This window comes from Pungitius pungitius, chromosome 21, assembly GCF_949316345.1.
Source record: "Pungitius pungitius chromosome 21, fPunPun2.1, whole genome shotgun sequence".
Lineage (NCBI taxonomy): Eukaryota > Metazoa > Chordata > Actinopteri > Perciformes > Gasterosteidae > Pungitius > Pungitius pungitius.
Window position 1 is genome coordinate 4,630,184 of NC_084920.1, and position 22,874 is coordinate 4,653,057.

A 22,874-nucleotide genomic window follows, 5' to 3' on the forward strand; every position below is an offset into this window, starting at 1 on the left:
CTTATATCCCGGACGCATATAAAGAACAGTCTGAAATCTAATGGCTTTTTATATGTCATTTCTTCACGCATTGAAACTCCTTGATTTCAGCGAAATCAAACTTTTGCTCCAAAGGATGCACTGGAGTTGCGCATGCGCGCTGTGGATTTGCTGGCGCTGTGCATGTGTTGCATCATATTAGAGTAGCAGACAAACTAATCCTACATTCTGTCCATTAATCAGTAATCTAGAGTACGTCATTAATACGGTTCACTAATTTCGGTACATGTTTAATTCGCTTATTATGTGAAATTGTTATTCTTAACGTCAGTATAAAAGTTGTAAACAGATTAAATTAGAAAAGACAAATTTAACAATAAGTATACAAGTCTTTTATTATACTAACATCTGCAGCATATTACAAAAAAAAACTTTTCACAGTTAAAGAGCAAAAGACAAAGATCACACACAGCAGGCAGTACAAAGCGTTTGTGTTGGAGCAAATACTTTAGTGAAAGTTGGAAAATTCTATTAGAGCAATATTATGATTATCTGCAATCAGTGAACAGTTTTCATGGACCCTCACCAACAGATGCGTTCAAAGACAATGTGCTCAGTCATTAAACGTGTTTTTTCCCTTTTGAATGATTTTTACAAAAGTTCAAATCATACTTTGTAAAAGACCTGAACGCCTCAATTGTATCTAATGTACAATAGCAGACTCACTCACCACTAGTCTGGTTGATCTGGGAAACAATAATCGGAGTGACCCTTAAGTCATATTTTGAGTCTTCGTTTAAGATACGCTTTGTAATGTCAACCAATCTCTATTTTAAACAAGATGACAAACTGAACATAACTTTGGTTTATCTTGTGATGACAAAGCTCTTTGTCATTAGCAGGTGAGAAGGAATCCAAAACTGAAATTCTCTTTTATTTAAACTAAGGTGCAATACTCAAAGCCAGGGAGCGTAATGAAGCACACTTTCATGTGGCCTAAAACAGCAAAATGCCGATGCCATTTTTGTGAGTAGTATATAAAAAACGAAACGTATCGTTGAGTTTAAGCAGATCACATGATCAGAATCCGTAAGGCAGGATTACGGGTCGTAATGTCCTTTGAGTCCTGGCCATTTATTTTAAAAGTACCAATTTACGTTACGCCTTTGCAACCGCTGTAGTTTGCATCGGTTTGTGTCTGGTCAAAACGGAATAAGTTACAGCTTTGAGTTTAAATGATTTTTTCCAAAAACTAAATCTACAAATATAACCCCCCTTCCCCATTTTCTCAGTAAAAACTACTTCCATTTTCCAGAATCATCCTGCAATGTTTTGCCCAGGCCACTGTTGTGATACTCTGACAGTACGTATCATGCGAGACTCATTCTGGCAATCACACGTGGAAACGTATTCATTCTGTAACGTGGGAGTTACATGGACATATGTTCAGGTAGCACATAAGAGATGTCATCCCAGGGGTGGCGGTACAAACCCTGTTTCAGCCTCTTCTGGTCCAGGTAATGTCCTAATGTAAGACAGAAACTTGTTAGATATCTTATTTTGAGAATACTTGAGTGTCACTGCTGCAGCTGATGGGACTCACCAATGAAGCCCATGCTACGTCCGAGGACAAAGATCCCATTTAGTGCACCGATCTCCACAAACTCGTCCGCCTCGTCTCTGGAACCAGTTTAAAACATTCACGTAAGAAAACAATTCAAGACTGCGTGCTCTCAATCAAAGAAATGAGGCAATAGACTTTTGGCAACAGAATGTTTTCAGTTTAAAAAAGGGGATTATAAAACTAATATTTCTGTAATTCCTACTGTGGAAGCTGATATTCTTTACAAAAAAATAAATGACAATATAGTAAAACAGAGCTGTAACGATAGAACACATGTTACCTTGTGAAGCCACCGCACATCCTCAGCAGATCAACAAATGCCACACCAATAAAACCGTCTACGTTCAAGATCAGGTTGGGTTTCTGGAAAAAAAAATAATAAAATTGTCAGAGAAATACACCCAAGTGATTAGGCAATTTTAACATAAAAGCAGTAAAGGTTAGTCCAAAAGATACTGAACATTTAATTTTGTTAGGGTATTATTTTTCAAGGTAGAAAATAATGATTATGTTAAACTTTGCCATATTCTGGTGGAAAGTACCTTGGAGGTGGTAATCTTCTCTACGTCTAGGGCGTAGTCCAGCAGCTGGGTGGAGGGGAAATTCTGCTTAACAAAGTCCTTCAGAATCTGCACCCGCATGTCTGGGTTATTGATCTGAGGAAAAGAAAGGAATACATTTTTAATTCATTAGGGATATAAAATCTAAAGTAGTCATATCATGCATGGATAGAAATAAAACCAAGCACTGCATACCGATTTGACTCTGTGTCCAATGCCCATGATCAGCTTGCCATCCTTCTTCATCTTGTTAACAAACTCCATGGGCAGCATGCCACTGTCAAAAGCCTTGCTGAACTGCTTTGCAGCGGCATCCAGAGCACCTCCAAAACGGTCCCCCTGGAATTTATGAATACAACATCATGTTTCAGTGCAGAAACCACCGTTTCAGACACGTTGTCAAAGTGGGCAGTAAAAGCCAAATGTTGGCTTTCAGTTTACTTTCATTTTTTTGTGTGTGTTGGCGGCATAGTGTATGTGCAGAAGTGTTTGCGTGTGAGCAGTACTGACGATGGTGAGCAGGCCAGAGGTGAGGCTTGAGATAAGGTCCTTGCCAGCGCGAGCGCAGACGATTGTGTTGTGTGCGCCGGAGACGGCCGGCCCGTGATCAGCAGTCACCATCAGGCACATCTCAATGAACTGGCAGGCATATCGCGGCAACCTAAACAGAAGCACAGCTTAAATATATCGAAAATATGTATTTGTAATTAAGGTTAATCAGCAAACGGTTGTTGCCGTCGTCTAGTCTTCAGACCGACCTGCGCTGGAACCAAAGCAAGCCCAGCACTCCTCCCAGACCCATCTCCTCTTTAAAGACCTCAGTGATGGGCATGCCAGCGTAGATGAGCTCCTGGCCTCGCTCGTCACAGATGCTCGTCATGAATGAGGCCGGCTTCCGGATCAGACCCAACTCCTGGTGGTAATAATCCAGTAGAGAGTGAAACAGATTCAAGATGGCTCCGGACACACCGGTGATGAACAGATAAATGTCCCTACGGTACAAAGCCGAGCTCAGAACCGGCTTATAAATAACTGATATGTACGGGGTAAAAGATTTTGTCCACCAAAGGACACTGATTTAAGTTCTATTTGAACGGTCACAATTCTGTTACAAAATGTGGCCGTATCCATAAATGTAGGTTAATCTATTTAAAAAATAAGTTTTAATTATAAAATAACTTAGAAATTCCAACAAATCCATGATCCTTAAATTGCTGCTTTACAAGATTTGACGACCATTAAATATTCAGCTGCTGTTGGGGTTTACTAAGAAGTAAAGATCAAGTTACCCTGGCCCAAGAGTAATCCATTGGCACAGTTGGGGGAGGCACCTCCTGGGCAGGAACGATGGTACCATTGGCCACCAGATCATCATAGACGGTCCTGTGTCACCACAAATTGAAAACGTTTGTTAAAAACAAGTGATAGAAAATACATCATGATAAACTCTGGTATGAACGTGATGCATTTCTCACTTGATGACATCCCCCAGCTCATCAAAGCTCTTTGGTACGTAAGCGCCAGCGTCCCTCAGGGCCTGGTTCTTGGCTACTGCGGTTTCGGAAGCCTGGTTGGCACAGGCCCCCGCATGGCCAAACTGAACCTGAACACAGCAGAGACGGATTGAGCTTAAAAATTCTTAATCAAATTGTGAATTACACCAAAGTTGTTTTTTGTTGTTGCAACAAAGCCAAACCTCTGATGCGAACATGGTAGCACAGGTTCCAATACACCAGCACACCACAGGCTTGGTTATCCTGCCCTCTCTGATGCCTTGGCAGATCTTGTACTCCTCTGTGCCTCCAATCTGGGTAGCCAGAGATATATTTTGCCCAAATATTAAGTGTATTAAATAACAAAATTAAGTTGTTAATCTGAAAATGGAAACATTTGTGTAGACGCTCACCTCTCCCAGCACGATTATCATCTTAACCCCTGGAGTGTCCTGGTAGCGTAGGACGTGGTCCATGAAGGTGGAGCCCGGATATCTGGATGAAGAGAAGAGAACACAAGAGCTTAAAAAAGGTCCGTGCCGCGGACGATGTGTTTCTGTGGAACGGGTGGATGCATCGTCTTAAAATCTAGGCACTCATTTTCAGACACTAGGCTTCAACTTTCTCTCACTGCTCAGCAAATATCTGGTAATAAGTTTCTTGTACCGGTCTCCTCCGATGGCAACACCTTCATAGACGCCGTCTGTTGTGCGGGAGATTATGTTGTTCAGCTCGTTGGACATGCCCCCGGAACGCGACACGTACGCCACGCTGCCGGGACGGTACAGTTTGGAAGCCAGGATGTTGTCCAGCATGCCACCCGTGTTGCCGATCTTAAAGCAGCCGGGCTTGATGCCACCAACCTACGAGGCGGAAAATAATGGGTATCAAGTTACGTGAGCCAGTTGAAATTGATCACCCGCTTTTTTTTGTTATTGTCTTTGATGGTAAAACATGGCTTCTTACTGTAGCGGGGCCGATGATAGTGACACCTTTCTCATCAGCCATCTTGATTATCTTCCTCGTGTGTGCTTCAGGAATGCCCTCAGCAATGATGGCGATGGTGTGGATCTTAAAACACAATTAGATGAGACAACTTTTAAGTCTGTCTGAATCTCATGAGTTTATACAATGATGTGTGGGCTTGTACATAACCCTATTTCACAATATAGCGTCCTACCTGTGGGTACTGCATGGACTCCATAGTGCTGTCGAAGGCGGAGCGCAGTGAAGCAAAGCTAATCAAGACGTCCACCTCAGGGTGCTTCTTCACGGCATCAGCCATGTTCTTATAGACCGGAACCAGGATCTCTTTGTGGCCCCAGTAAAACTTCTGCTTGTGATCCCCACTGGGGTAAACAAATGTGGTGGATAATAAATCAATAACAACATGCATTTCAACTTCAAGGGAAGCCCGATTTGCATCATTAATGTAAAATATTTTCCCTTATTTGTATTTTCGTGGACAGATTTTTATGACTGTCACTTACACTATCACAGAACTAAACAAACGTGTAGTTGCTGAAAGATGGATGCGGTCTCAATAAGTGGTGTGGGAATTAGGAAGTAGGAAAGGGGCTAAACAAAACCCCTAAGGAGGGCCTAAGTAATATTGATATCTCCAGTGAAAGAGTTAAGATTATCAATGGAATATCAAGTCTCTGAAGTCAAGTCAGTTCAGACAACTTTAGAGCTTTGGGAACCTACGTGAAGGGGTAGACCATGGCCGCCACGGAGGGTTCATCCCGGGAGCATACGTAGTCAAAGTCCATCATGCCTTGCACCGCGCGTGTCTGCATGCCCCAGACGATCGCCTTCGTTTGTTTCCTGAAGAGTGTCGTAGGTTTGGCTAGAAGAAAAAGGAGACAAGTCAAGTTACAGCACGGGAAAGTAAAGGAGAAATCACTAGAGGTGAGAGGCGGGGCTCAGGAATATAGCAGGATGGGTACGGCAACAGGCAGAATACGGAGAGAACTCACTCAAAAAGGTACAGGAGGTAGAGGAAAAAAAAACATCTCACCAGTGCAAGCACTGCTGCAAAAAAGGAGCATCAAAACTTGCACTGCACGTGGTTTTTAGTTGACAAATGCGGCTGTTGCATTCAGATAAAAGTGTGACCAAGTTACTCTGAAAAGCCATTATTTTTCCCCAATAACAACCCAGCAGTAGATCTGGGTTTACAGAATGTCAACATGTAAGTGTACCACGTGGTTGGTTAAGTCAATTCTTGCCACACATTAGTTCCGGTCCTCCCAAGTCTCTCCTCTCTGTCCAGAATCACCTCCTCCTGTGGTTCTGGGTTCTGATCCCGACAAAGTTGTGCAGAGCTGTGAAATGTCCAGTGCCACGACCGCTTCTCTAACGGAGGTCCGTAAAGTCACGAGAAATGTTTCACAGGGTTTCTTCATGGCTGGGATTTCAATTTAATACTTATCGGTGGATTATTACAAATTATGAAATGTATGGGTTTAGAATGAAACTGGTCACGGAAAAGCAAATTATTGATTTTGTTCAGTTGTGGGTCATTGCTTTGTCTCCTTATAATTTAAATTAAAATACTAAAGAAACCTTTGCCATGGTTCACGATACTTAAATGTCGTACCAAGATAATTTACTAATTTTGAAGATTTCAGGAAACATTTGCATTCAGAGACCTAAAAGAGCACCCCTTGCAAAAAAGACATACTGGGAACAGGGAACACACAAAACTGGGAAGGTGGAGGGAAGTGGACAGAGGGCGGAGAGGGCAGGAGGACAGGTTTTTCACACCCTTCCATACCTCCGCTGCAGCCTGAAGAGGCCTGAGCTTCTGTGACCCCGTGGGACGTAACACAGAATATAAAAAGAATAAGCACAAAAAGAAATTAAGATCATACATTTTCTTTTTCAACAGACTTCAGTAAATCCTGTAAACTGAGCGGTCTAAAAACACTTAAATAAAAAGGCACACCTTAGGAAAGACCATGCAAAGTTCAGCTGCTATAGGAGCAAAAAAGTTATATATAGTCAAAATAAAACCATACACTGCAACAAACAAATCAGTCTAGAGATGACACATTTAAGATCCTTGTAATTATGAGTATCTGCATCATAAAACAGTTATGCTTGGTTCGGGGATTACCTAAAATTCTTTTTCCTGTTTTTAATTAATCCAAAGATGAAAAAATACAAATACCAATTTCTAAATAAATTATTACAAATATTAATATGATTGGTGAAGAATGGACTGCTGTGGTGATGCAAAAGGAAGGCCTTGCACAGCCGGTCACACTTTATTGTAGTTTAGGGAGGGCGAGGGATAAGAAGAAAAAGAGGCGGATCAGTGTCGAGTGCATGAGCAGATGAGCGCAAAGAGGGAATGGCACACCTATCACTTACCTTTCCAATCGCCTGTGACCATATTCTTCAGAGGCCACAGTATAGAATGAAGAGAGTCTTCGAAAAACGAGCACGAAAAAAAAACGAGGGTGAGTGAACAAGTTTGGGCAGAAAAACAGGAGGTGGGAGTTACAGAAAAAATTAAAATGCAAAATAGTAGCATTTGGAGGAAAGAAATACAGGGAGGAAAAGCAAGGAAAAGTGAAATGGACAAAGCAAAAAAAGGTGTACTGCACATAGAATGCTGCTGATAACTGAGTAGGGAGGTGGGCGCCGCGGGTTTGGTCACCTGCTGGAAGATCTGCTTTAGACTTTTTGGCCGGGTTAAATTCACCGGACGTCTTGGGTTCGGAGAATGAAGCGGTCCTTGTTGTCGCTGGAGTCTGGTAATGAAAATAAAAAGCAAAACATTTACGTCATTTGAGACAATATAGAACTTTAACTTTCATGACCACAATAAAATCTTAGTACAAAAAAAAAGAAAACAAACACAGACAATACGAAAGGAAAATCACGTTATGCTTTACAAGACAGCTATTCACAACAAGTTAAAGTCCAAACCTTCAAAGATTTGAGTTTGAATAATCGTGGCTAAATTGTAACACAAGTTAGTCAATGCTCTTAAACAAGCAAAGCCTTTAATAACTTGTGAACAAAAACTGCATATACCTGTGTGCAATCCCTGATGTTACTGTATTTGAAGACAGGTCATTCTTCAGCAATTTATTTAACTCTCACACTTTACAGAGCCATTCACAATTTAAATGTTACAATTTAAATACCGCTGCGCTGTTGCTGGCGTTGAGGAGGAAGTTGGCGGTGTGTGCGTCCATTGGGGGCTGGTTAGGGATTGGCCGGTGGCCCAGAGCCATTCCAACAATGGCCGTCATATGGGTCTCGGTACCAAAGACATGGATAGGAATACCTGTGGTCTTCCCTGCAGAAAGAGTTAAACTACTTAGTCAAAATAGGTTTTAAACAGTAAGCTTGGATTAAAAAAATAATTGAATTAATTGAACCGGCATTCATGCTCTCATGTCACCCATGAAAACACATCCCTCTTTCTGGTGAAATTCGATTCAATAAAATCACTTTAAAAGGGCTCGACGCCAAATAATACCAAAGTAGTATATTACAGTCAAGTTACTCCACTCGCTTGCTCTCAGACTGGACTCTTTTTCGTGATCTTAAGCTTCACCCGACTCACCTATTTCCCCCATGACCCTCAGCCCCTCCTGGTAGTTGGGCCCGCCACGTCGAACAAAGATGGTGACCTCGTGCTCCTTCAGAGGACATTGGAAGTCTTTGATGGCCCTAACAATGCCCTGAGGAGAGAGAAGTCCACTGTAAGAATTCCAGAAATATCTGCATGGGTGTGTAAACCATTAAGTCAAAAGAGAAAATGTACTTTTAGTGTGCAAGACAACATTTAGACTTGTTTATCGTAATAGTGTCTCATGAACATTGTATTTATTACCTTAAATGTGGCTGCTACATTGGTGAAGTTGGCAATACTTCCTCCGATGATCAGCACTTTCCCTGCAGGATACGAGTGTTTCATGAAATGTGACCCCCTCAACAACAGCTTGACAGCCGTGCCGTCTATTGCCGCTGGCAGACACCGTGAAGTGTGACGCAACAAAAAAGTGCAAGCAGGACGTACATCGTAGAGGAATAATCCAACACTTCATGAGCTTAAGGCCAACAAACTAACAAGTGCCGAGTGTGCTGACCTTGTGTGTGTTTCTCCCGGGTCATGAGAGACAGGATGGTTTTAGCGTAGTCGTAGGTCTGCTGTTCACTGGGTGCGCCGGAGTACTCGCCATAGTTTGCCAGTTCATCCACCCCGCCAAGGTCACAGATGGTGTCACTACAGAATGGAGAATTTAGTGGTGTGTCCTGATTTGCACTTTTAATCAAGTATTCTTGGAAGCAAACAAAAGTTATGTTTACATTGAGTTTAACACATCTGTGTTTACGTGGCCTTACAAAAGTTGAAAAGTTTATTTGAATGAAATATTATTATTAGGTATGTCTTCCATACACAACATCTGTTTGAGCTCCTGTTGGCTAGAAAGGCTCGATATAAACCCTACCTGTAGACTACTGAAGCCCCGCCTCCGGCCACCATGGTCCAGATCCTGCCACAAGGGTTCAGCAGGGTCAGCTTCAAACTGGCACCACTCTTTGCATCCAGATCAGCTATGTACGCCTCCTAAAATAGACAAATGGTGGTAATAAGGCCAAGGGCGGAGGCACTGCATCTGGAATATTTGTTCTCAGGGGGAGTTAAAAATCCAGTCCACGGTCAATGGTGTGCAGTAAAAAAAAAAAAAAGTAAAGATTGGCAATTTCTTCATCCCTAATGATTAGACAATGAAAAAGCCATTTACGTACATGCCATGTCTACATTTATATAACCAAAGACCTCAATACACAGATTAAAAAACTGCTTTGTTGTACTTCAGATCTCACCTCTGGATACGCTTCTCTGCCAAATGGTGGTGGAAACTCCACATCACCCCATTTAGCCTTGCAGAGGAAATCTGCTGTGGCATCAATCTTGGCTGCCATGTCGAGGACATACACTCCATCTTTGGTTACAACTGGTTGACAAAATTAAAAAGGCGTGTTATCCACCAAGTCAACTTTCTAATGATGTGATAAAGTGTAATATATATATATATACTATTTTTTTTAATCTGCACCAGTGAGATGAATGTGGCAGAAAGTATAATACTAAACTTACCTATAGGGTTGATCTCAAGGTAGGTGAAGTAGAGGTCCTCATATAACTTAAAGAGACCAACTACAAAACTGGCCAAGACTCTTTTGGGAAAAAAAAAAAGTTCATTAAAATCAGTACACAAAGCTTACCGGAGATGTAAAAAATGAATTAAAAAGTGCAGACCAGTGCTTGTTTTCTTTACATAAAATAAAAACTACATATGGTGATGCCAAAACAAATTCCCAGTCTGATAACATCACAATATACTACCAAGGGTGGAGCTTGTGAGGAACTAGTCTAACAGAAATGTTATGCATCATAAAAAAGGTCAGCATGTTCTCTGCACCGTAGGGAGGCTATTTGTAAAAGAACAAAAACAAAGTTCTAATAACACACTGCTGAAGGTCACCCCAAAACATTAAAAGACCTTCAAACTACAGTGAAGAGAGAAAGGCTCTGATTTGTCGGCACAAACATATATTGGTAATGAATTAAAACTAAAACCAGGTATTGCTATTCGGGATGATGAATATATAAAATATTGCTGCTTAACACAAAATCTGGCTGGTGGTGGATAAGCACCTCTCATGGAAGTCTCTCTGAAGTGAGGTTGATTAAAGAAAACTTTTCTGCTGTAGATATAAAAAATGCATCAAAAAAAAGGATGTGTCCGTACTGTTTCTTTTCATCTGGAACGTGTGTGAGGAGCTTCTCCATGACCTGCTTCTCTCCCAGCTTCTCGTCCACTGCAACCAACAGCCTCAGAGCCTTGGCGTCCACGTCACCCACCTCCACTCCTCCCTCGTGGTGGAAAAGCACATGGTCGCCTTCTCGTGTGGCATAAATACACACATAGAACTCCTCCTCCTGGGGGGGCGCAAACACAAGGATACGCAAACACATTTAGTTTGCTAACAGCCAAGCTTGGGTTTTCACTTATATGTAGAATGTTGAGGAAAAACTGACCGTCATACATGCAGCAAAGCACACGCACAACTTAACTTAATAAAAGAGAATCAACCAAATTAAAATCACATGCACGATGACCTAATTACAATGCACAACATTTTCTTTTTGAATGAGCTGATGAGACGGTGTACTTTTTGTCTCCTTTGCTAGCGTGGTTCCATCGGTCCTCAAAGGTTACATTAATAAACTTGATTGGGCTTTCAAAACATAAACGTGATGGAGGCGGACGAGACCAGCCGACATTACCTGTGTGTGTGGAACGAACGGCTCAATGAGGAAGTTCTTCAGCACACCCTTTGCCTTTCCAACCTATTTAAGACAAAACACAAACCGTTAGTCCAACCTGGTTATAGAGTTGGAGGTAAAGCACACGGCATTCTGCTCCCAGGAATCATTTACAATGTCTTGTCATCTTTACTTGATATATGCAACTTCCAGTTGGTGTTGACAGGGAAATAGAAGGAAAATGGCAAATTTTATTAATATAATTCATAAAAGTTTTCCTTAAAATGATTGATATATATTATATTACACACACACAAATAGAAATTACCCAGTCAGTAAGTGGATTTATGGCAAAGACAAGTTCTACACATAATGTTTGTATACGGTGAACAAGAATAGACCAGGACCCTCCTCTGGCATTATATGACCTTTGACCTGGCGGTTCTAAACATGGCCTCTAGCACGGGACACAACAACCTTTCTGCTCAGAACTGGTCTCTGCTCGGACACTTACACTCCTCAGATGTTGGACAAAGGACAATACGGAAGCCGTGTGGTTTACTACATGGCTATGTAGGTAGCACCGTTATCTTCATTTACAACACAGATATACAGTCAATTCCCAGCGAGGAATGCGGCCCGTGTGCTAAACGCCAAAATTAGTAGAAATGTTCTGGGTGAGCTAGTACACCGACAGACAAAGTGGTGTTTTTAATTTATTCATCAGAGCAGAGATTCCAAGCAAATTAAATGGCGTCACCGTGTGGGAGGGGGGGGACAGACTTGTTGGTCCTAGACAGAAGAGTGACTGTTCGTTGCCTGGATGACAGGTCAGCTAAGGGACCAATGAAGCTGCGCCGAGACCGACATCAAGACACGTCAGCCATCAAACTGCTGTGGAATTACTTTCAAGCTGCATACCTCTACTGTGTGACTGGCAGCTAGTCACAGCTACCAGCGTTTTGGAATATTAAATGGCTTCTTCATCTCCGCCGTGTTTTGGCGTAAGATGAACCTTCATTTTCTTGGATCCGTTACCGTTTTCATTGTCTTAAAAAAGGCAACACTGTGCTGCTTATTATCCAACAAGACAAGAGATTACTCACGGTGGTCTCTCTCATGACGCGGGCTTTAAACCACTCTTTGACACCCTCCAGGTCCAAGTTGATGCCGACCAGTCCGAGCTTCCCACGCCGTTTGATCAGTTGATCTGGCTTTATCACCAGCCGCTACAGGGAAGCGAGTGGAAGATGGATCAGACTAATAATAAAGACAAGCCACATGAATTCAACGTCGCTGAAGCCACCTGAAGCTCAAGAGCGTCTCCGCCCCAGCTGCCTCACCTCTGTCAGCAGCCATGGATGCTCCTGCGTGAGCCGTTGCCAGTCGGTCTCGGCGGTGACGCTGGCGTAGCGGAAGCGGTTCTGCACGGCAGCTGAAGTGCAGATGTGCTTGTACAAGAACTCTTTTCCCGTCTGCTCAGAGATGGCTTTTGCCGACATGGCAGCGCCAGTGAGCACAGGACCTTTTTAGGGAGGGATGCCAAGAGTTCATTCCAGAGTAAAAACATCATCCCATGTTTGTGGCAAGGATCAACACACACACACGTCACAACATTTTGTGCATTTGATTTACAGGTATAAGGGCCGAGCACGATCCTAAACAAAAACAAAACGATGCACCGACAGTCCCGTTTCAAACACCACTGCAAGTGTTGCCAAACCGGCTCGGCCAACACAAAGCACACATCGGTCCCGGTTGTATGGAACAGCCCCAACAGGTCCACTAACCACCTCCACCACACGCACTTCAGGCAGAACAAGACAAACGGCCGAGCTAAGCAGCGTTGAGCCTTGAAGACGTGCATCCTATCTCATCTGCACTTGTGTTAACGATAACATTTTATGGTGGGTTGTTACTACAGCTTCTGAAATACTCAATACTCTGTGGCCTCATGGGAACGGTTTCAGCATCAGCTACGTCCAACACAAGAGTCCAGTCTGTAAGATGTCTGTGATATGTGTGTGTGACCCCCTGGGGAGGGAGGGGGGAACTGGCTAGGCTTTAGCTTAGCACGCTATCCTGTCATTCTTTCAGAGCCAGATGTCACAGTATTTAGCCAGCCATAATCCACGGGTCATCTCCATTGTTTGAAGCCATACAGCCGTAAAATATGAGTCACTGTAAGTGAAGGGGGAACCGGATCGGGAGGTAGCAGGATCACAGGGGCCAGAAAAAGGAGAGGGGGGGGGGGGGGGGGGGGTGCACTGTTTCAGACACAGCTGGTGCTCGTGAGGAGCCTGGAAGTGGTCGAAGTTAGCGTCTCTTTTTCCTTTGCAAACTTCCGTGGTCGTGTGTCAGGGCCAAGGCAAGTGAATGAAGCTCCTGTACCGGCCACCACACCCACTTCGCAGGCTTAACTCGCTAGCCGAGCAGGTTCAATCAATACTTTAGCGGGGCTCACTGTGGGTAAATAAAAGAACAACTTCCTAGATAGGAGGCGAGATGCACGGATGCTAGTTCTGTGGGGCGAAGGAGAGATGTGACGGGAAACAATAACGCTGCCAGCGCAGAGACGTTAGTTTGAAATAGCCTGTTTTTTTGCCTTTAATAATTTCAGCTGTGCTCATTCCCAGTTCAATCAATTATCACCTCCATCTTAAAAGGAAAGCGTAATAGGAAACGCCGGAAGGATGACAGTCACAGCAGGTTCCGCAGAGCGACCGCACAGCAGCGGCTAACCTGGAAGTCCTGTCCGGCTAACGAGCAGTAGCCTCGCGGTGCTGCGAACAGCCGTTTGCTAACGGGTAACCGGGGGAGAAGCTAACACGGGTTGGAGTTTAAAAGAAATAATTTAGCGTTAAATTGTTACCTCGTCAAGGAAAGTCGCACCGCCTCGAAGGTAAGCGGGATTTCGTCTCGGTCAAACGCGACGCAGCTGAAGAGTCACGACTCGTTCTGGTACCGGGTTCTGCCGCTGTCAGACGCCACCTCACTCGCACCCCGTCGTCGCACCATAATCTGGCGACCGATTACGCGTCGCTGCCGGCGCCTGATTGGTTTAAACGAGCCCACGTGGGGCTGCCGGTTACGCCCACAGTTTTTTAATAAGCATCCCCCTAAAATGGATCACCAATGAAATTGTTAGACTTCAAACAAACATTGTTCATAAATGTAAAACAACTCTCTCTATATAACTATTTTTAGTAAACCTTTTTGGAATGAAACCTATTTGATCATAATTACATGTGCTATAAAATAATAAAAGATGAATAAATAATTTATAAAAAAAATATTTATTTCAGTTCAACATATTTTTAAGATGTCAGGATGTCAATTAAATTATGCTTTGAATCATTCCAACAAATCTTTAAAAGTCAAAGATTTATTTAATCTGAGTACGCCATTGCATTCTGCCATTTGCCTTTTAATAGAACTTTGTTTTCACATTGCTTTGGTATATTTCTTCTCTATATTGTAATGATTTAATGAAATATTTTATGAATTAGGAATCTATAATTGCCATTGCCACTGACGACGCATTATGCACATTTCAGGTCCATACTTGTATTTTGGGTTTCTACAATAACATGTTTACACACATACATGCTTTAATGCCATTTCAATTTTTTTTAAACAAAATTGCCCTGCTAGGCCACACCTCAGGTTGATTTTTATTGCCCACCAGATGATGGCATTAACATACATTGAAAACAGCAACACATTTAGAATTTATAGGCTGCCAACTGTGAAATGGTCTATAATAATGTATGGTTGTGAAATTCTAACTGTAATAAAATCCACTGGGGTTATTTAAAGTCTCTGAAGACTGTGTGCTTTTCTCCATGGATTGAGTACTAAGAAGTGTATTGAATATTGTACCATAAACACAAGTAAAAGCAATAATTAACTAAATTATAATAAAATAGTCCAGCTTTACAGTAAAAGACAAGCCTTTATTTTTGCAATAAGAAAAGCGTATCATTAATACTGTGACAAGTTTTTAAAATGATCAGTGAGAACAAATTTACAATAGAAGCTTCCAACTACCAGTGCCCCTTAAAAACAGGTGGAACAAGTAAGGGAAGGGCTGTACTAACCAAACGTGCATGACAGGTATGGATAGATGACATATACTTGACAATGACATGGACTGAGGTCTTTTGTAATTGACAAAAAAAAGATTTCACTTGCAAATTTAAATTTCTGTCAATGGGCAAATATGAAATTAGTCCTGTGGGAGTGCATCAAAAAACAAAAACAAGCGTAGCTGTTGCCTTTTGCAACAGGGATATTGTCTTGAATTTTTATTTAGGTTTTACTGAAAGAAGGTTGTATTGTTCTGATAAGGCACCTCTTGTATTCGACTGGGAAAGCAGGAAAAATGTTTGGTGGGTACTTTTTACAAGAGGAAAATCTGTAGGTTCCATTTGTGCTGATTTCAGGCTGTTTCAGAACAAATATATTACAGTCTGAGAACAAAAAGAATGACTTGGAAAACAAAACAAAAATTTAGTTAGTCTTTAAAGAGGAGGAAGACAATGAGCACTGGCATTCTGCTGTATACAAGTTAGAATACACAGTACAATAAATATAAAGACCGAGGGAAGACTGAAGGAGAAAACAATTTATGGACACAAAACACTTTACATTCGAGTCAAATATACAATGCAGCATGGAGAAAAAACGAAAACCCTGCACATCGATTCTACACTTGGCAAATGGGCCAATAAAATCGTAACACACTCGCATGAGACCAGCGTTGTCCTAAACAGGCTGTCCTGAGGTCAGTTTTGACATGTAACTTCCACAGTACATTGACTCTTGCTCTACAGAGACAGGCTGTCCCAGGAGAAACATAAAAACGGATCCCATGTAATGTCTTCTAAAACTAACCAACCAAGATGCTTTCACTTTCAATGCATTTCTTACTACAGGTCACCTTCATGAAGGTTGACAGTTTTACAAGATTTCTATATTTAATATCATTTAGATTTTGGCAACAAAGACATGCTCTTATCAGCTGATCCAAATCTCTTAAAAAGGACTTCGTAAGCACTTCTTTATTTACAATGATGATTTCTAACTTAAGTCTCTATTATTCTTCCCACTGTTTTTGAGAAAATTTACGAGTGAATACAATAATCAAAAACCTCTTGAAAACAAAATAGTGGGGATGTTTTGTGAGACACTCAGGAGTGTGAGCATCAGGAGGTGACTGTGGGTCCAACTTTATTTTTTTCCACTGCAGTGTGCATTTCCCCGCATGCTTCTTCACTTTAGCCGAATTGAAAAAAGAAATTTCCAGGTCCATTGTCTTGGAGGGGAAAAGGGAAAGAAAGATGTAAGTTAAGATCAAACTTTTACTGATCAATTTCCTGTTCCTCAATTAACAAAACAATGTCTGAACTGGATGTCTAAATACCTGGACTGGAATCAAAACTAAATCCTCCTCCGCCTCCTTGTCCTCCTCCTCCACCACCATGACCGCCAAAGAAAGCCCTGAAGATGTTGTTTGCATCAAAATCTAGAGAGAAAGAAAATGCAAATATGTTTGGATTAGCTGGTCAAGAAGTGCTTCTGGAGGAACAAGAGGGCAGACAAAGCAGCCTGACATACTGCACACGCATTATTGACTTTCGGCTCATCAACTTCAGTGTCGTGTTTGATACCCAAAAGTACAAACGGTACCTGTTCTCACAGGTTGAGTTTATTCATTCAAAATTAATGGAGCAAAAAAATGTTTCAATAACCAAAATAACTGGAAAGATATAGATCAAAACATCAAAAAAGCTATGATATTCAATACACAGTATAGTGGCTTATTTTATTCACTTCTTTGCACCATTTTTACAATTGTTAATTAGTAGTTGAGTTTATTGTGCTTTGCTCATTTTGGGTGAAAATAAGAAGTGTAAAAATGTTTTCACTCCACTAATGTCCCGCACGTTGAATCTGTCCGAAGAACCGACTAAACTTAAAGCATTTACCTCCGCCATCAAAGGAGCTTTCCTCCTCCAGGTCGTGTCCACTGTCGTAGCGCATCTTCTTCTTTGGGTCGGAGAGCACAGTGAAGGCCTCGCCGACCTCCTTGAATTTCTTTTCCTCCTCTTTCTGCACATCTGCAGTCGCTGCACTGTGCCGGTCTGTAAGAACATAAAACAACTCTGATAAGGAAACCGTGTCTGTCTGAAAGTCTGTGTGTCTGTACTCGGACCAACGGGTCTACCTGGGTGATGCATGAGGGCCCGTTTGCGGTAGGCTTTCTTGATCTCGTCCTCGGTGGCATTCTTGCCGATTCCCAGCACCTTGTAGTAATCTTTCCTTTTGCTCTTCTTCAGCTCCAGCTGTGCGTTCTTTAGCAGATGCTTGTGTTCTGTAAGGAATAAAATATCAGTGTGGGAACAACCGACCAGCTGGAACATCAGTGTAAAACAAAGAGAAAAGTGCAAAACGAAGAAAAAAACAGAAAAAAAGAAAGCTTGCCTGATGTTTTTTCTGTCTGGTAAACCTTTTCATAGTCCCGTACTGCTTCCTCATACTGCTCTGTGTTCATGTAACTACGGGACAGACAAAGTCACTCTGAAACAGCTCAATGCTGAACACACAGATCAGGAGAATTGAACCCATATGGACTGTGGAGCATACCACTGAGCTCTTCTTAAGTAGGCCTTGACGTAAGTGTCATCTAGTTTGATTGCACTGGTGCAGTCATCAATGGCTTCATTAAGTTTCTTCAGCTGTGGATGAGGAAGACGTCAATAACACTGAACCGAACACAAAGCTGGAAAAGCACACAGACTGCATGGCGATCATTACGAAACAAACTGACAGCACGGTTCATCACATCTGACGCGTACTGTGCAGCTGCGTCTCTTTTTTACCTTCGCGCCTGCTGTGGCCCGGTTGCAGTAGAGCTTAGCGTTCGTCTTGATGTTGTTGGGGTCTATCGTCAGGGCCTCCGTGTACAGCTGGTAGGCGGCTTGATAGCTGCAGCTCTTAAATGCCTGGTTGCCCTCGTCTTTCTTGGCTTTCAAGGCTTTGGCGTTCTGATTTAGAACGAGAACAAGACAGAAACATTTAGGCGAACTCGCCTGTCTTTGTGTGCTGGCGGTGTTTAGCTACATTGTCATGCTATTTAAAAACTGTACCAACGGTTTGTTTTATCCTTTTTTCAAAAGCACCAAAAATGCATTGTTTGTATAGCGTCTCACAAAAAGGTAAAACGGGTCTTCTGCATTTTTTAACACTTGCAATCCAACACTGTTTGCCTGATCATTAACTTTGGTACAATATTGCTCATATTGTGTTTGCTTTTGTAATTTCTATCATGCTGTAAGAGATGAGCCATCGCAAACACATTTTTAAAAACCAAATATGAATTTTAACATTACATTTATAACATTACAAAATAAGCCACTCTTTGGGTTGCATTGCTTTTTTTGTACTCATTTGTCTCACATAAGAAATACTAGTACAACAAACGGTTATTACCAATCCTGATATTTATATATTCATGTCTGTACATTTCTTCTTTTGATTAAACGAGAAGGAAGTGGACATCATCTTACCCTGCAGGCCAGCCGAGCTTTTTCGTGGTCCGGCGCCATGCGCAGAGCCTGGACAAAGAACTGAACGGCTTTATCGATGCAGTCCTCGTAGTAGAGACACAGGCCTCGCACGTAGAGTGCATCTGCGTTTGTGGAATCCATTCGCAAGATATCACTGCAAGAGAAAGTTTCATTAGAATCAAACTGCTCGTTCTTATGGCGGACTCGGTACTGATTTAAAATGAAAATAGTAAGTAATAAGTAATTCAAGAACTGTAATCAAAATGTTCCCCCACCGCGGACCTAGCACCAGCTGTTCCTACCTGGCTACGGACTGGGCTTCTGGATAGCGCCCCAGCAGAGCCAGACACTCGGCCTTGATGATTTTGAAGCGGTGGCAGGCGGAGGCCAGAGCTAAAGCCCGGTCCATGCAGAACACCACCTGGATCACAGAAAGAGCCACTTCACTAAGCCTGTCACACTCGAGCGTCACTCATTCATGAAATAAATGCAGATATTTGGAGTTTTGTAAAAGCTAAATATGTATTCCGTATCATTTTTTTATTATTTGTATTCATAGTAAAACCTTTTTAATTCCCATCCAAATAGGCTGTTCAACAAGTTATACATAAGTATTTAAATGCTAACTTCTAGAAAAATCTGTCAAATTGTGGTTAACTCTGTTTATTACAAACTGAGGGATATTCTGAAATCATATTCACATGACAACTAAGATGGAGCTGTGTCGTTTGAGATATAAAAAAAGAGACGGGGTGTAAAGTACCGTTCTGAAGTCCCGCTTTTCAAAGCCCACATCTGCCATCCTTTGGTACTCCAGTAGAGTCGCTGCACTCTTATTCTAAAATATAAAAAACAATTATCGACTCTTTAAAATGTTAACAGTTTGTAATTGAATGCACTCTCACAAACAGATATTAAATCAATTGTGAAGTTCAGGTGATGCACACCTCCTGCTGGGCCTCTTTGTTGCTGGGCTCCAGCTCCAAGACCTTCTGAAAGCAGCGATTAGCTGCCATGGCGTTTCCCAGCGACAAGTGGCATTTGCCCTCACGTAGATGGCCCTGTGGGACACAGGGAGGACATTTCCTTCTTAGGACTGTAAAAGAAATAAGTAGCAGATAATAATGAGAATAAAGATGCCAAACCGACCTTCATGAAACAGTCATCCAGCCGCACGGCCTGCTGGGAATCTTCAAGGGCCTCTCGAAAGCGGAAGAGCATCATGAGGGTGGCTGCCCTGTTGCCATAATAACTGGCAGTTCTGGGGCTTGCATCTTGAGGTAAAAGAAAGGAAACCAATGTTATACAGGCAAACAGATGCCGGTACAGACTGCAAATGAAAACGGCAAGCCCATAAAGATGGAAGAATTTAAGATGGTGCTGATCAAGATTGTATGTACATTGAAGGGGCATGCTGTGACTCATTGTTAATAGAAAATTCACTATTTATTTTGCTCCTTTTTTGCATACATCTCATGATCTGCCATGAAAGGTGTGGGTCAAGGAGAGTGTGCACATAGATTAGACAAAGGTTAAAGAGTAATTAGCTGTGATCTCACCTATGGCCTTTGTGTAATAGTTGAAAGCCTCAGAGTAATCTTTCTGGATGTAGAATGCATTTCCTTGCTCTTTGAAGCCTTCAGCCTGACTGCAGTGTGAAAAAAAAACATACCAACATAAGGGAGGAACAGATGCTTTACCAAGACAGTGAAATGTGAAATGACATGTTTAAAAACTAAACGCAACACAGTCAACAAATTAAATCCCTGCATACACCAGGAGGTACAGAATACGACTGCTTTAGTAATCGTCATTCAACCAGACCAGCTGGTACTCATTGATATCCCTTAAGAGACTTTCCTACAAATGAGGTAGGGCCTGAAAGGACTGGACAGCACTCTGTTTCACGTGGAACTGGGACAGCAGAGCAGGGCACACTCTGTCTTCATAGCTGCAGTTCTAATTGTTGAAAGTAACATTTGTAAAAGTGTTGGAAGGTAAATGAACGCTGATTCACACAAGGCAGCTGCTGAGATGCTCTCTGTGCATTGAAGCGTTCGAAAGTGATGCTACCAGGGCCACACCGGGTGGTGACATCAGTTAACATTTTCCAACAGCCCAAAAAAACTAAACACTGAGGTCGTGTGCAGAAGAAAATTTCAGCTTTTGGCAGGAGTGCAGAAAAAAATAGTTTCTTCAGTGCTGGTATATAGTAGTTAGGCCACACAGCGGATATAAGCATTCTTTAGTAGATGTTCACTTGACATGTTCTGCTCAGCATGTTCAATACAAATTCAAAAATTGCCATGATTCAAAAAAGAATTCCAGGCAGAGGAATTTTATATATTGGGGAATATGTTAGCAGACATGGAAATGAATCATCATAACTGTGTAACTATCTCTACGTAATCAATTGAAACATTTATTTAATTAGCTTAGAATGAAGAGAGAGAGCCTTTGGCATCTTGATCTCATTTCAAGATTAGTATATGAATAGAGGACGTATGATCGATTTCTGATCCTCTCTTATGATTGTAACAGTAAATAATGTTTAATAAGCCACAGCCTTTTCGTTTGAACAAAAAGTGCAACTAGAATTCCGAAATTTGAATCGGCCCAACTACATTTGACAGAAGAACATTGTATCTAACTTAAATTGTGTACATCTCTTTTCATCTGCAAATACAGAACGAACAATCATTTGGAAATATTTGGAATTTTTTTTAAATTTCAACAGAAAACAGCTCTATATGCTGTAAATATTTCAGGATTGTTAAAACATTATCTCACATATATTTTCAGAAATAGTCTTGAAAAGTTATGATTATCAAACCAACTGAAAAATCAATATTTTGTATGCCATGTTTGACACTTGGACCTTAATGTTTAAAATAACTAAGAACATTTTAACGTTAGGTGTTTTGGGAAGTAACCGATAGAAGTAGCGTTAATCTGAGCACCAATTAAAAAGTTAGTTCGCTAATTCAGACTCTTATGGAACTTTCTAGAAAGCGGAAAGCATACATTGTAAATGTCCACCAACAGACTACACTAACGCGTTATTCTTCGCGTTTATATTTGACATGTTTACGTAGAAAAAGGTTGATTAACCAACGGGACTCAACATACAGAGCCTGTTTGAGATGCTAGCCGTAAATTAGCTGAGCATGTCTGGACACCACGGTCAAGACACGCTGATTATTTTAGCTAACGATAGGTTATCTTGACGAACACGTAGTCAAGGTAAAATCATTTTGAACAACCCACAATTTACGTTATGGCGTGAATTATTGAAACGCCAAGAACGCGAGTGGCTGCAGTTTATAAAAATGTATAGGATAAAAGATTTAGCTAACTCTAAATGGGCCGTTTCCCCCCCTAAGCTAGCCTGGTTAGCTTATCTGCGGGATGATCGCGCCGTTGTCCCGAAGCCTTGTCAGTTAACGGCGGTTGAGTTCAGTCAGCGAATACCGGTCTATTTTCACATTTTATACTCAGCCGAAAGAAACCCGACGGACTATTTTGTGTTTACCGTTCCATGTCTTCCGGATTGCAGATTTGAGGTTCTGTGTCCACCGGCACGTCGATGTCAACAGCTGCCATTTTTTTCTAGAAAGGACGAACATGAACTGACGTCATTTCCGGGAACCAATCGGCGATAGCTTTTTTTTCCTTCCTTTTTTTTGAGGTCATGAGAAAATAGGCCAGACAAAAAAGAAACACGTTGGATCTAAAATATAACATACATTTCATATCAATTTACCCAAGCTGGGCTTGTATGCATTCGATCTGAGGGTACCTTAATTTATTCGAACCTTTAAACATTGCAAATATAAATATTACGAAAAATGACTAAAAATAAGTGGCGTTGGTAATGTGCTAAAGTTACTGCTTTGAACCTCGACTGACCCAAACTCTAGTTGAAACAGTCGGATTATCTTTAACTAAACAGAACCAGCTCAGATCATGCAAACTCAACCTTATTTGGGGTTAGTGCATCAATAATAATAATATATATATACTTAAATTGCGTTTAAACCTTTTTACCACCATTTTTATGCAAAGCATTTCAAATACCTATCCATATCATTTGGTGTAAATGTATGTCAGTGTAGGTAAAATCACTGGACAGGTTATCCTATCTGGCGTCTTGCTTAAAAATAACCACTAGATGGCGTAAGAGTATCAAAGTATGGATTATACTCAAGGTTATATATTACCAGTCACTTCCTGTTTTGTGTTATAATTATTCCTACTCCATTTAGCTTGAGTCTGGTGATATCAGAAGAGTATCACACTGAGGATACAAGTTATTACTGAGTGTGGTCCTTGTTCAAAGATCTTTCA

At 41.6% G+C, this 22,874-nt stretch overlaps 2 protein-coding genes across 6 annotated transcripts; both read right to left on the reverse strand.

Moving 5' to 3' along the window:
* Positions 1-355: 355 nt before the first annotated feature.
* aclyb (ATP citrate lyase b) lies at positions 356-13,985 on the reverse strand. Of its 5 annotated transcripts, none has more exons than XM_037463482.2 (30): positions 13,829-13,985; positions 12,300-12,481; positions 12,063-12,185; positions 10,978-11,040; positions 10,439-10,629; positions 9,784-9,863; positions 9,510-9,640; positions 9,131-9,249; positions 8,768-8,904; positions 8,512-8,573; positions 8,242-8,359; positions 7,817-7,971; positions 7,324-7,417; positions 7,035-7,091; positions 6,436-6,462; positions 5,364-5,505; positions 4,837-5,005; positions 4,623-4,727; positions 4,323-4,519; positions 4,070-4,151; positions 3,860-3,970; positions 3,639-3,766; positions 3,453-3,546; positions 2,922-3,076; positions 2,674-2,824; positions 2,359-2,502; positions 2,146-2,259; positions 1,884-1,966; positions 1,583-1,659; positions 356-1,504 (listed from the first exon to the last, which is right to left on the reverse strand). In XM_037463482.2, exons 2-30 carry the CDS (start codon positions 12,456-12,458, stop codon positions 1,410-1,412), a joined length of 3,363 nt encoding a protein of 1,120 aa, XP_037319379.2. In that variant the 5' UTR covers positions 12,459-12,481; positions 13,829-13,985; the 3' UTR covers positions 356-1,409. The 5 variants fall into 5 exon arrangements, with proteins under 5 accessions (XP_037319379.2, XP_037319378.2, XP_037319380.2 ...); XM_037463481.2 differs by having other exon boundaries at positions 6,436-6,465; XM_037463483.2 differs by lacking the exon at positions 7,035-7,091 and having other exon boundaries at positions 6,436-6,465.
* Positions 13,986-14,618: 633 nt separating this feature from the next.
* On the reverse strand, positions 14,619-22,189 carry LOC119213073 (dnaJ homolog subfamily C member 7-like). The gene is made up of 14 exons (XM_037464101.2): positions 22,060-22,189; positions 20,087-20,175; positions 19,677-19,801; positions 19,475-19,588; positions 19,291-19,365; positions 18,830-18,948; positions 18,528-18,681; positions 17,841-18,005; positions 17,605-17,696; positions 17,443-17,516; positions 17,186-17,332; positions 16,947-17,102; positions 16,382-16,483; positions 14,619-16,273 (listed from the first exon to the last, which is right to left on the reverse strand). The coding sequence occupies exons 1-14, from the start codon at positions 22,128-22,130 to the stop codon at positions 16,236-16,238; spliced, it is 1,521 nt and encodes a 506-aa protein (XP_037319998.1). The 5' UTR covers positions 22,131-22,189; the 3' UTR covers positions 14,619-16,235.
* Between the last annotated feature and the right edge of the window lie 685 nt (positions 22,190-22,874).